The sequence below is a fragment of the Bactrocera oleae genome, chromosome 3 (assembly GCF_042242935.1).
Source record: "Bactrocera oleae isolate idBacOlea1 chromosome 3, idBacOlea1, whole genome shotgun sequence".
Lineage (NCBI taxonomy): Eukaryota > Metazoa > Arthropoda > Insecta > Diptera > Tephritidae > Bactrocera > Bactrocera oleae.
The window spans coordinates 93,065,118-93,078,799 of record NC_091537.1 but is presented as its reverse complement, the minus strand read 5'-3'; the positions used below and the strand labels follow the sequence as shown (position 1 = coordinate 93,078,799).

The window sequence follows — 13,682 nt, the reverse complement described above, 5'->3', positions numbered from 1 at the left end:
TAAAAAAAAGGAATAAAATATATTATATGTATGTATATATCAGTATTACCATTTCCATTTCCATTTATATTTATGCCTTTAGCAAACCATTGACCAAAGTGTCATTGGAATTGGTCGGAGTTCTGTGCCCGCCTCGTCATTGTCTTATCAACAGGAACAACAAGTAAAACTACGATAAGAATCCCCAGCATCAGTGGCAAAGTTAGAAACCGATCGGCCGGCGCTGCTATTGCTGATAATAGGAGTTGGATGCTTATTGAACCATGTTACTAAACTATACATCAGCTTTGGGTGTTTATTAAGATTTTCATATATACTGAAAATAGCATATGCATTATGGTTTTTCGGTTTTTTATATTTTTTGTCTAGCCGGGCTGATAAACCTATCAACCACAGAGTGCACAATCAGTCTTAGACAGCGGCAATAAGTATTCCACCAGTCAGAGTAAAAGATTCAAAAGATTTTCAATTGTCGAGGTAAACGGTTGTGCGCAAGTGAGTTAGGAAGTTTTTTGTGAAAATATTTATTGAGTCAAAAATTTATTTTATTTTGATTTTGTAAAAGGACACAATTAATCAATAAATATTTTAAGTGGTGTTTTCTTAAAAGTGTGCTATAAAAAACATTAAAACAAAATAGTTTGTGAAGTCGTAGTGAAAAATATAATGTTTCCTATTTTTTAAAGCAGAACTTAGTTAAAAACCTAAAGACTGTTTAAAAAACTAACTTTTTTTCTACGAAAGCTTTTTTTCCTGTTCTGTAATTTTTTGTGTAAATATTTGGTACCTATATAATTCTTGTTTTGTGAATATTGCATCTTCAACATCTCAGTGAAATAGAGAAACATATTGTTTTTGCTGAACGCCACTTTCTCATTAAATTAAGTTTAGTAGCTGAGGTTCTGTAAGGTAATTTCTGCGGCAATAAAAATAATGTTTTCTTAAGGGATTATACTATAATGTTTTGGTTACCGATATAGAGTATATGCTTCGAACAAAAAGTGGATATGCCACAGAGGTTATTAAAACTCACAGACAAAAATAAATAAATTTAATTTAGTTTATTAAGTAAGATTATCTACAAACTACGTATTATTTATATATTTTGAAATAGCTACATTGAACGGATTTAAGCTCCTTCGATTTGAACTGATAACCAAGCGGAGCAGAAAACAATTAAGAGTCGCTTTAAATACGCTGCAAAAACTATAAATACTCTAAACACCGAGAGCATAACTATCCCACACGAACAAACAAAAAACTCGCCAACCGAAATGATGAACGAAAGCACAGACGTCTCAACTTCGGTGAGTACGGTAAAACCAGCCAGCAGCTATATTTCTACCTCGCTCACCGAGCCAATAAAATTGCGTATCGGCACAGAGGGTATCTCCGCCCAAGAACCACAGACCATACCGCAATACTTTCATAAAACCTGCACGCGTTTTCCCGAGCAGCCGGCGCTCGTCTACGCCAATGAGCCGAAAGATCCAAATACCGTCTGGACAACTGTTACCTACAAACAATTTGAGCGTCATGTGGAACAGGCAGCACTTATGCTCTTGCATGTTGGCCTACGGCCGCGCACCTCTATTGGCATATTAGCTTTCAATTGCCCCGAATGGTTTTATGCCGAATTGGGCGCCTTGTGCGCTAACGGCGTTGTATCGGGCATATACCCGAGCAGTTCACCGGAGGCCGTGCGGCATGTGCTTGCAACGTCACAGGCCACCGTCTGCGTTGTTGACGACGCAACGCAACTGGCAAAGGTGCGCCAAGTCAAGGATCAGCTTCCGCTTTTAAATGCAGTTATCCAACTACATGGACCATTCGACGACTTTGTCGGTAGCGAGGAGGGTTACCATCGTTGGGCAGACTTGTTCGCTTTAGAATTCGATAATGAACAGCGCGAGGAATTGGCGCGTCGTGAACGTGCTGTCGCCGTAAATGAATGTGCATTGCTAATTTTCACGGTAAGTAATGGTGGTTCATATGACCCGATTAACCTTTCTGATATACAATATTTGATTCCTCATGTTGAAGAAATATTTGTTATTGCCTTTATTTGCCAATGTATATAGAATTTCATTTACCATTTCAGTCTGGAACAACGGGTCTACCCAAAGCTGCAATGCTCTCTCACGACGCCGTCATCATGAATTCCTTATGTGTTAATGCTGCTCTGTGTAAAGAGGGGAAACTTGCTGAAAGAGTAGTTTCTTATTTACCTTTGAATCATATTGCTGCCCAGTTATTTGACGTCTATTTGAGTTTAGATAAAGGTAGTTGTGTATATTTCGCCGATCGCGATGCACTTAAAGGCACACTCATGAAGACCTTTGCTAAGGCCCGCCCCACTTGTATATTCGGTGTGCCACGTGTGTACGAAAAGATACAGGAACAGCTGACAAAAGTCGCTTCGAAATCGTCGAGTCTTTCACGCTACACAATGGATTGGGCAAGGCGTGTCACCCTGGAACACTATTTAAACAAAAATGGTGCAACGTATGTATTCCCTCAATTTTTAAACTAGTAGTAGTTTATTGCAAAAGAACCCAATTGCTTGCAGAAGCTATTCGTTGAAATTGTGGCTGGCATCAAAGATCACGCACCAAGTTAAAGTCGCTCTGGGAATTGACTGCTGTAGCTGGAGAATTATAGGCGGTGCACCAGTTACAACTGAGCTGAAGGAATTTTTCACAAGCCTAGACATGCCACTTTTCGAAGCTTATGGACTATCTGAAACGGGTGGCGCTGCGGTGATAAATCAAAGTTACAACAATTACACAAGTTGTGGAAAAGCTATAGATGGAGTTGAAATAAAAGTTAATGACCCAAATAAAGAGGGGCATGGTGAGGTCAGTAAACGTATATAAAGGAGAATAGTTGAATGAATTACATCCGTGACACATTAAAAAATGTTTGCTCTAGATAATTCCCTCAAGTTTTCAAATCGTACTCACACTGAGGTTTCTTCTCTTCTCTAAATTCAGATTTGTTTACGCAGCCGCTCGACTATGATGGGTTACATCAATGAGTTGGAGAAAACACAGGAAGTTCTGAATGATGATGGTTGGCTCCTAACAGGTGATTTAGGTTATCTGGAAGCTGATGGTAGTCTCGTCATCACTGGGCGTATCAAAGAGTTGGTAATTACAGCCGGCGGTGAAAATATACCGCCAGTGCTTGTTGAAAGTCTTGTGAAGGCGGAATTACCCTGTGTAAGCAACGCCCTGCTTGTAGGCGACAATCGCAAATATCTCAGCATACTGCTAACACTAAAGGTAAACGAATATCAAGATCACAATCTTGCAATTGCGATTACTTTTAATTACTAACTAATAGACCGATATGGATCCACACACTGGCATACCATTGGACACGCTCCATTCCGATGTAATTGAGTGGCTGAGAAATATGGATTTCAACTATACACGCTTGTCGGAGGTTTTAAACATACCTGTGGAGATAAACGAATCTGAGGTTGCCAAAATTGTGGTAAAACCTGACGCGAAAATAGTGGAGAGCATAGAGGCTGCCATAAAGCGCGCTAATACACGTGCTCTATCGAATGCACAGAAGGTACAAAAGTTTGCAATCCTACCACATGACTTCTCAATACCTACCGGGGAGTTAGGGCCAACACTGAAATCGTGTCGGAAGATCATTCTACATAAATATGCTGCAGTTATCGATCGCATTTACGAATAAGGTATTGCTGGCTTTGAATTCACATGAAATATCTACTCCTTTTTGTTTTTATGAAAATACCGAAAACTTTTTTTTAAGTCATTTAGTTTATGTATCCTTTCCTTTAAAAATAAATGTCTCGCCCAAAATTATTATGTGTGAGTTTCAAGAGTTTATAGTTGAATAAAATAACTCCTAAGTAACTTTTCTGGTTTAGATGGTTTTAAGAAGTTCAAATTTAATTTATTTGTTGCTGGGATATTGGAACACCTTCTTTAACCAGACCTGAATATTGTATTTTGAAAATTTTACTGCCTTGTTTATTACAGTTTTTGAAGATTTTTATGGCATCAGCTTGTTTTTTGTAATATTATTTTGCTCGACTGAAGATTACGGCAATTTCGACCCTCTTTCCTTTTTGGAGCTCGTTTTAGAGACACTAGACGACATAAAAGTAATAACCGCAAGACTTTGTTTAGAGTTAATATGCTAGTTTTACAGTTGGTTTCATTTATGATGCAGCGTGTCAAAAACTAGATTGAAGCTAATTTTGTAAAAAGTTTTGGTTTTCTTAAGAATAATTACTTTAAATTTCTTAAGATATAAGTAATTCTTCAAGTCTAAGTAATTGCTTTAGAAAAAAATATAGAAATATTATGGCTTAAAGCTAATTTATTTATGTAATACACTTAGTGTAACCTTCTCGACAATATGGTCTTTTTCGTTCTTCCAAGAAATTAGTCTAGTGTTTAAGTTCGCTCATTGTTTCTTTCCACATTCTTCACCGTGAGTCTCGTCAGCTCTTGTGTCTTCTGTAAAAGTATTTGAATAAATTTCATTATCGATAAGTGTAGAATAAATACTCTGCAATCGATTACCATCTCAAGTAATTTTTTCACACGCTTGGTCTGCTCTCGTCTGTCGATCAACTGCCGCGCTATACGCAGCCCCGTGAACGCTAAGCCAATGGCAATCAACATCCAAATGATAATAGAGCGTGAGTCGAAGCGGTCCACGCGCACACGCGGCCAAACCAGTGGCGGCGGTGTTGGCATAACAGGATCAACGAACGTCTGCAATGAAGCACAAATCAATATTTTGTTTGTGTGTGGTGTACATGCAAATCACTTCAATGAGCGAAGCCAATTAGCATTTTTATCGCACCTACCGTGCACTCAACATCACCCACACTATGACGTCGCTCCCACAAACGCCCAGCGTCCAGCACCACAATACTGCGCTGACGCTCCGCATCATAGCAATCAATGCCACTCACGTTGAGCAGCGCCACACTCCACGACGACGCCAGCGAGTAGTTGCGCCCGAAGTGTACGTGCGCTGGAGCGCGCACCAGCTCAACTATGAGCCACTGGCAATGCCACCGGTTGGCGGACAAATCAACGCTCGCACCACAGACTTGCAATGCAGTCATGGCGTCGCCATCAAGTTGCGTTAAGTGATTCTCACTTAAATCCAGCGTAAGTGCCGAGTGCGGCAACAGCGGCGAGAGATGAGCGATGAATGCGCCGGACGACAATTGATTCCCTGACATGTCCAACGCACGCAGATATGGCAGCTGCGCGAAGAAGTCCGCATGGATGGTCGACAGTGCATTACGTGATAAATTGACGCGCTGCAGTTGGGTGGGCGCATCGAAGAGTCCAATGTGTAGCTGTGTCAAATTGTTGGCGGACAGGTCGATCGCCTCCAGATTGATGAGGTTGTCCAGACAGGATGCTGCAAGCAGATGCAAGGCATTGCCGCTGAGGTTGAGATGCTAGGGAAGAAAAATTGGAGTAGAGAGAATGAGTGGCAAAAACGCCGTAAGTATTTTGAAAATGAGTGCTATAACTTGCAGCGCTGTCAGCTCAAGTGTAAGAAGAGTTTCTTGGCGTATTCCTTTTTGTGCGGTGCAATTAAATGCTGTCGTATAGATCAACAAGAAATGAATGATAGCGTCACGTCGTTGCGTATATCAGTAACATATCTGCTGCTGACACGTTCCGTAATGCACGAATGCAAGTGTTCATGTTTTCGAGAGTCGGCGATTGAGTTGATTTCTTAAGGAGCATTTTATTTGTGCGGCTTTGGAGACTATTTTCACGAACGCTTGAGTTGTGATTTTAAAAAAGGAGAGACAGCAATTTTTCTTTTGCATTTGCCAACTTTATTGCATTGTAAGAGATTCCACTTTGATAGATTAAGTCAAATAAGTCTATGAAACACTTTGTTTTATATTAAGTTAAATTCCATCCGGTTTAATGTATAAGTTTGAAAGTTTGGTGTGTTGCATGTCGCGTGACGCTTACGTGGCGTCACTTATTAGTAATAACATGTGACGCTTTGTCGTCGCGTCAGTCCTTAGACACATTGACTCTTTGACATGAAAGCAAAAAATTTCAGCTTGGGCCATTGATTGTCAATATCAATAGAGATTTCGCATGAAGCAATTAGTGTGCATATTTACATACATATGTGGCATGTAGACTTTTATTAGTTTAGTTTTAGACTCTTATTAGTTTATATGCACACATAATTTTATAGATATTAATGAGCATATGTGCGGCGGCTTGGTCTTTTCAGATGTTATCAAAACTTTAATGACAGGTATGTACTATATACTTATGTCCTGTGAAACCAAGTATATACCTATATTATATATTATCTATAGACTATATGCAGAGTCGTTTGCGCATTGTAAATAAACGAATCTGTAAGCGTACATTTCTTAACATTGGAATTAGCATTTTTTTCTCATTTAGCAGTGAAAATGCTCAATTCGACTATTTTTTGTATATATGTATGTATTTTTAGTATATATGTATGTATTTTTATGCCATCAGTAAGTAGAGATTTCAACAAACATAAAACCTATTTTTTTAAAAAGCATATATTTTGACGCGCTGACTACATTTTGCCTAATCAATTGTCTAAGACGCTCTGGAAGCAGTTGGGTATTTATAGAATGAACCGAATTTTGAAGAAAAATTATTTACTGTACATCTCTTCAAACATCATCTGCTCATTAAATAAACAGAAAAAAACTTTCACAAATAAAATCAATCCTCACACAATCATTATGCTGGCCAAAGTCCACAATTCCTGTTGCATAACAAATTATGGCATAATCAAATAAGCATGCTTGCTGGCAAATCGGTAAATAATTGATATGAAATTAAATGAAATCCAATAAACATTCGCAATAAAATACCATAAAAAACATAACATAACCAGCAGCTTTAGCACCACACAACCGCAACAACAATAGCAACAAAAATTTATTGACACAACCATGCAAATATGTACTTTATTATAGTTGTGCGTTGACATATAAATAAAGGCGATTAATCGTTTCACACACACACATACACCCACAAACAACGAAGCCTCGAAGTAAATATGTTTACATGCACATATAGCAGGCACACGTGAATAAAAGCATATATATAAATATACAATATATGTATATATATAATATGATAATACACTTGTACACATATGCCTGTGTTGGTAAATTTTTGTTTGTAATTGTGTAGTAAGATTTATAATCGGCACGTCATAATGCGCAATAATGTGTAAATAAATTGGTTAACCACATAAAGGGTGTGTATACCATCTGATCAAATATGACCCGGACTGGTCCATTTAATTGACGCGCGTAACTCAAATCGATAAAAAAAATTTCTTTGACGGGTACAACCATTTTTTATGTTCGTACAATGCTTGATCTCAATTTATAACGAGTTTGCTTGACATTTATGTATCATTGAAGACAAAAGTATTTTTGGGGATGGTGATCTACTTTATCGCGTACGCAAGTATGTGAATACAATAGCACAAAGTAAACAATGAATAACGTGAAGTCAAAGAAAACTTTCCTCGTGGCAATTTTCCATACACCTTTTTAATGACGATAATAGCGAATAAGTTAAAGCGCTTGAAAGTCATCGTGTTGTCATCAGAGAGTCTGCAGAGGATCTTAGCATAGTTTATGAATCGAATCCACAAATTTTGGCTAATGTTTTGGGCCAGACTCGTACCAAAAGACTTCAATCTTTTGCAAAAATAACTTCGAGTAGAGATCGCAAAAGATATGCTCGACAACGTAGCTGAGAATCTTACATGCATCAAATGTGCCACAAGTACATTGAAGCCATTTAGGGCACTGAAAGTCCACGTCGAGGTTTATAACAAGTGTAAGAAAAATTGACGTGGGCATCCTTGTATTGGCTCAAAAGTAGCCTATTTTAAAGTTGATAATGAATATTTGTTTTAAAATACGTAAAATTGTTTTTTGTCCGTACGCGTTTAATTTGATCATATGGTATATATTTTGAGTTTTCCATTAGGAGCTCCAAATAATAAAAAAATAGGAAACAAAATCTATAAATAAAAAAGCTTAATAATTAACCCAGCTGCTCTGCGCTAATTGCTGTAGAAGCACCCTGTAAAATAGTAAAATGTCTAAATATTTGAACGGCTGTCACTCAGATGGGGAAACCGCTGATGCGAGTGCATACAAGCCGAAGCAATAGCCACAGTGTTGTGTGTTTGTGTGGTGGCTCTGCTCACACCGATTTTCAAAGTGGTCACACAAAAGCTAACATATGTATACTAATGCACTCATACATATGCTTATGAACAAAGAAAATACTCGCTTTATTGCACATTGAATTAATATTTAAATTCAACTCACTTAACGGCAATTATTTCCGCAAACAAAAAAGTATTTAACCCATTAAGGAATAAATAGTGTAGTAATGATCACTGTTAATTCTTAGTTAAATATGTAAATACGATTTTATGATTTTTTTTAATACGCTTTTATTAGCTTGGGTTGTATGTAAGTAATGGAATCTTAGAGCTCAATTTTCACCGGTTTCCAGAAGTCTGATGAAATTGAAACTTTGCAGACGTGTCAAGGACCGATGACAATGCAATAATTTGATAACAGTTTTCCATTATTTTAAAGGTGGACATAACGCCGCCCCCTAAATGCTTTAATGTATATAGCTTCCAAACTGCTAAAGCTAACTCAACCAAATTTGCTGAGAGCCCTTTGCTGCTCAATTCAATTAGCGTCCGTCAATTTAATTTTAAGCGCGGTTTTCTCAAAACTACATTTTTCAAATTTGTTTGAGAGGTTACACGGAGACAAATGCTCCGATAACTATCAAACTTTTCGCTATGTTCTGTGTATAGTTCTCCACACAATGCTCTACCAGGTTATTGATCTGATCAAAAATCGGATTTTGGCTGGCCAAAAGGGACCAAAATTTTTGACAGAGTTACATTTTTTTAACGCTGCCATTTTATCAATTTTTGTTTTGTCTTTCGACCGTATTGTACGGATAATATGTTTAGTAGAGATTTTTTTTTATTGGGTCTACCCCGACGCCGCAACCAAGAATTTTTTTTTATTGAGCCTGCACTTTTTGAAAAAATCAACTCACCGTAAGCGCTGCCAAGCCATTGAACGTATCTGCCTTTATTTCCATCAGCCGATTCGCACTGAGATCCAGATCCATCAATGCCCAATCTCCAGCAGCAAAGGCATCAACGGTTTCGATTCGGTTGTGCGACACATTCAAATGCAGTAGGCGTGTCAAAGCTTTGCTGCGTAGAAAATCCAAATCCCGCAGCTTATTGCCATCTAAGCGCAGAGAACGCAGATGTGCATTCGTTTCAAAGCTGTCGGCAGCCACGCGCTCAATCGCATTATGCTGCAGTGATAAATGGGCCAAATGTTGCATGCCACGGAAATATAGCGACTCAATCACGGCAATACGATTGTGCGCCAAATTCAACTGCCTCAAATGTGGCAAATGTGTAAATGCGTCATTGCTGATGCGCTCAAGCATATTATGGGCCAGGCTTAAATAATGTAGATTTGGATAGCGCATGAAACTTTCGGCGCTAAGCGTTTTCACAGCGTTCCCCTCCAAATCGAGTGTGTGCAGAGCCTTTAACGGCGTCTGAGACCACGGTCTAATGTTGGTGATGTAGTTCCAGGGTAGCACCAACCACTGCAGCTGTTCCAGTCCATTGAGTGCATAGTCACCAATTTTCGCCAGCCCACTCTCGCGCACTTCCAGAGCGCTGAGTGAGGTGAAGCGCGTGAAGTATGCATTAGGTAGCGTTGAAATGTTGCACGTCACAGCGGATAATTCGTAGATCGCCGAGACTTTGGGCAAATGTTGCAGCTGCTCGGCATTGCAATCGGTAAATCTGTAGATAATTCGCCGATTGGGCGTGGCAGCATACTGCCGACAGTGCAGCAGGAGCAGCAAATATAGAAACAGTATCCGAGGCCAGCTGTTATAGGCCATTTGTAGTGACTTTTTAAGTGCGCTTTAATTACTTTATGCTAATTCGTACGCAGCCAGATTGGAACTAGCAGCAGGGAGCACAAAATTCACGGCGCTAGCTGTTGTGTGATAAATGAGACAAACAAAGCAATATAGCGGTTATCTGACAACTTCTGAATTTATGCTAAATTAAACAAATCTATGGACGCACTACTCGGCGTCTTACAGCTCCCAGCGATATCTAGTCAAAACATTTGATAAGATCTGCGCGCACGATTGCTGATAAGGCTGTTTATACAAAATTAAGTGTAAACATATGTTTTTACGTGCCTCGCAGCTGCTAACAGGCCAGGCGTTTGATTTACTCTAAACTAATCAACTGCAATGGAAATTTCACCTTAAATTACTCGCTGAACATTTTACAATTAACTGCTGCAAGAGAGAAGCAAAGCCTGAAAATAATCATGGTGAAAGTGTATATTAAGCGCGAATCAAATTTTTTCTATTTTTGAGTCTATAATACGCTTATAGTGTGAAATAAGCAATGTCATTAAAATAAATAGAGCATATGAAGGCAAGTCATTGGGATAACTTTCTCTATAGAGAATAAATGAGTTACCAGAAAATCATTACCGCTGTCTTTTTGCTCAGAGTCTCAGTTAGAGAACATTTCATATACATATGAACAGCGTCGACTCAGTTCGATTTAGCCATATCTGTCAATACGTCTGTATATATGCGAACTAGTTTTTGAGATATCGATCTGAAATTTCGCACCCACACTTTTCTCATCAAGTGGCTGCTCATTTGTCGGAACGTCCGATATCGGATCACTATGACATATAGCTGCCATACAAACTGAACGATCGGAATCAAGTGCTTGCATGGAATACCTTTTTTTGACGAGATATCTTTGCGAAATTTTGCACAGATTGTTGCGGATGGTAATGCTGCAATCTCTGAAGAAATTGTTCAGATCACATCACTATAGCATGCAGCCGTTGGTAAAACTGACCCATCCAAATGAAGTCATTGTATGGTAAAGTATTTCATTTGTAAATGTATCTTCACAAGTTGTGAAAAAGAAGCATATTTGATAGAAGCTTGTGAACGAATTTCAACACTAAATTATTAATGAACTCCATTAATATTAGTGCTAGCTTTAACAGAAGAGACTTCGAGCGTTCCGTTTAAATATTGTACAAAGAGTGTAATAGCCACATTATTAATTAAACAACTGCAGAACTATTTCACAACATATTTTTGAAGTTCATAATTAAATTTAAAATATTAAATTGTATAAAATGCCATTGCCAACAAATAACACACAAGCTCTTCATTTTTAATCACAACTTGCGCAACCTATGACCTGCTTATAAAAGTGAGCTAGCTCACAGGCAACTGTGCTCTTCTATGCATGCGCTTTATTATTTTTACAATCGCAAGTTTGCACAAACGTCCCCCACACATAAACACACACACACATACATACATGCGTACATATTAAAAGTTAAGCAATGCATAAATACGTTACTCATACGCCACAGCACACATTTACCTCTGTTGTACCAGACACACATATACGCCAACACACGCACACATGCACTCATACCTAAACGAATAGAATGTATGCCAATGCAAGTGAAGTGCAGTGTGAAAAGTAAAGTCAAATGTCACATGAAATATACATAATTTGAATGAAATGAGCTCACTATATTCCATACGGATTACGTAGCCTACTCTTGGGGGCAGGGGTACGAGTGCGCGCCGAATCAAAACTGAAGTAATTGAAATTAACATTACTCGCAACAAAATTGCCATGGCTTTAAGCCTCGTTCAGTCACACGCTAACTGGCTGCTTGACTGACAGACTGGCTGACTGGCTGACTTGCTGACTTTTAACTGTTGTCAACACACTTTTCAGCGAGAATGCCTAGTCTTATTTAATAACCTACAAAACGCTCTCTCGTCACTTGTTGGCTGCTCTCCAATATCAAGAAAAAATTAATAAACTTTGCATTTAGCATTGCATGAGCAAATATTCATAATGCGCCAAGTCTTTTTGAATCAATGCAACTCAAAGGCTTTGGTGGAAATAATTTGGATGCAGGCCAGCAGTTTCTTGGTGCTTGACTGTTGCTTATTTGATGATATTTTAATAACCACAAAGTGAATGCGGTTTAAAAAGTATTTAAAATTTAGTTAAAATGGAAATTTATTTTTTATTATTTTTAGAATTTGATTTTGAGCGGCTCGTTTGGGTAGCAGCTATATGCTATAATAATCTGTTATTGGCCGTGCTGACAAATGAGCAACTTCTTATAGAGAAAAAAGCGTGGGAAAAATTTTAGGTGAATACGTCAAAAACAGAGGTAATAGTTTGCAATATACAGACATTATTGTATAAAATAGCCTTCAAATCTGTGATTTTTCAGATGAGCTTCGTTAACAAAAAAATAGATTTCGTTACAAATAATTCTTGCGGATGCTTGCTTGCTATGCCTTTCGCACAGCTTGTCAATATCCTTTGCGGAGTTGAGTAGCTAACTTAGCTTAAAGTGTAGGTCGTATAAAAAGAACTGAGCTAAAGAATTAGGTTAATCTTTTCGAAGCAATAATATCATAATAAGTAACTTAATTAGACAATTTTAAAATATTTTTTCTTGACTGGGTTGTAAATTTGAAAATCAAAAATTCCAGTATTTCTAAAAAATTTTTTAGTGTCAAATAAATCAGTAAGCTGCTGCACTGCTTTTAAAACGATAATTGCAGCCGCTGTTGCAACAAAGTAAGAATACAAGCGGCTACAAGCTCAGCAGCAAACTTTAAGAAGCACGCTCTAGCTAGTACAAAAGCGTGCATGCAACATAATTGAATTTGCTGCAATCAAAATAACACAGCACACTTATAGGCGCAGTTGTGTTGATAGCCTATGTAAACATTGTATACTTTTCGACAGCGCCAGTACAAACTGCACATTTAAATCTTAAGTGAAAGAGTCGTCACCACTTTGCAGTCTTTTTCCTTTTACCAGCTGCACATTTATTGGCCTGCCGCCAAATGATGTTGCTGCCACAACACCGAAAACGATTATAACGGCATTGTTAGACACGCCAACTAACAAATGAACACCAGCACGTATACATATATATTCGTATGTATATATACAGTACAATAACAGCTGTTAGCGCTGCTCGACAGCATGCTGTTTATGCAACACGAAATCAAGCAACGACAAAAGATGCTCGATTCCAGCGCATCACTTGCCTTCTTGCGCTTCCGTCACTTGTCCGGTATGTCTTAATTTCATTAGTATTTTTGCCGCTGTTGCTTTTGTGCAAATGTCATTTTAATAGAATTACCAGCTTGCGCTGCGTTTGCAGTTGTAAGCGTTTAGTGTGTCGGCGCAAAGAGTAGAGAAAGAAAATTTGAGCAACAGTTGCAGCTGCCGCTTATGCCTGCAGCTCAATTCAGCTGATTGTTTGTCGAAAATGCTTTTTAATTATCGCAAATGAAATGGAGACAAAGTGGATAGTTGGCCATTGCTAACTGTATCAGTTTTAATATCTCTTTCCTTTCCGTAATTCGTTTTATTCACCTAATTAAAACCTAATCTTATTCAAGCTGAAATGCTGTTATATTATTTATGTTTAAGTTGTCTAACAACTACGGGTCAAATAGTGC

The 13,682-nt window shown here is 38.2% G+C and overlaps 2 protein-coding genes across 4 annotated transcripts; one reads left to right on the top strand and one right to left on the bottom strand.

Moving 5' to 3' along the window:
- Positions 1-445: 445 nt before the first annotated feature.
- Positions 446-3,901, top strand: LOC106626535 (long-chain-fatty-acid--CoA ligase heimdall). 3 transcript variants are annotated; one of them, XM_036360101.2, is made up of 6 exons: positions 446-495; positions 1,115-1,973; positions 2,102-2,505; positions 2,570-2,858; positions 2,994-3,284; positions 3,346-3,901. In XM_036360101.2, the coding sequence occupies exons 2-6, from the start codon at positions 1,275-1,277 to the stop codon at positions 3,709-3,711; spliced, it is 2,049 nt and encodes a 682-aa protein (XP_036215994.2). In that variant the 5' UTR covers positions 446-495; positions 1,115-1,274; the 3' UTR covers positions 3,712-3,901. The 3 variants fall into 3 exon arrangements, with proteins under 3 accessions (XP_036215994.2, XP_036215995.2, XP_036215993.2); XM_036360102.2 differs by lacking the exon at positions 446-495 and adding an exon at positions 508-909 and having other exon boundaries at positions 2,573-2,858; XM_036360100.2 differs by lacking the exon at positions 446-495 and adding an exon at positions 511-909.
- Positions 3,902-4,344: 443 nt separating this feature from the next.
- Positions 4,345-10,092, bottom strand: LOC106623767 (insulin-like growth factor-binding protein complex acid labile subunit). Its single transcript, XM_070107249.1, has 4 exons — positions 9,144-10,092; positions 4,859-5,467; positions 4,569-4,763; positions 4,345-4,502 (listed from the first exon to the last, which is right to left on the bottom strand). Exons 1-4 carry the CDS (start codon positions 10,017-10,019, stop codon positions 4,440-4,442), a joined length of 1,743 nt encoding a protein of 580 aa, XP_069963350.1. The 5' UTR covers positions 10,020-10,092; the 3' UTR covers positions 4,345-4,439.
- Between the last annotated feature and the right edge of the window lie 3,590 nt (positions 10,093-13,682).

Bases quoted from the DNA above. Each gene is read 5' to 3' on its own strand.
- LOC106626535 (XM_036360101.2), top strand. From the start codon at position 1,275: ATGATGAACGAAAGCACAGACGTCTCAACTTCGGTGAGTACGGTAAAA. The intron at 2,859-2,993 runs GTCAGTAAACGT...CTCTAAATTCAG, and splicing joins ATAAAGAGGGGCATGGTGAG to ATTTGTTTACGCAGCCGCTC. The intron at 3,285-3,345 runs GTAAACGAATAT...ACTAACTAATAG, and splicing joins GCATACTGCTAACACTAAAG to ACCGATATGGATCCACACAC.
- LOC106623767 (XM_070107249.1), bottom strand. From the start codon at position 10,019: ATGGCCTATAACAGCTGGCCTCGGATACTGTTTCTATATTTGCTGCTC. The intron at 5,468-9,143 runs GTGAGTTGATTT...TTTCTTCCCTAG, and splicing joins ATGGCTTGGCAGCGCTTACG to CATCTCAACCTCAGCGGCAA. The intron at 4,764-4,858 runs GTAGGTGCGATA...GCTTCATTGCAG, and splicing joins TGGGTGATGTTGAGTGCACG to ACGTTCGTTGATCCTGTTAT.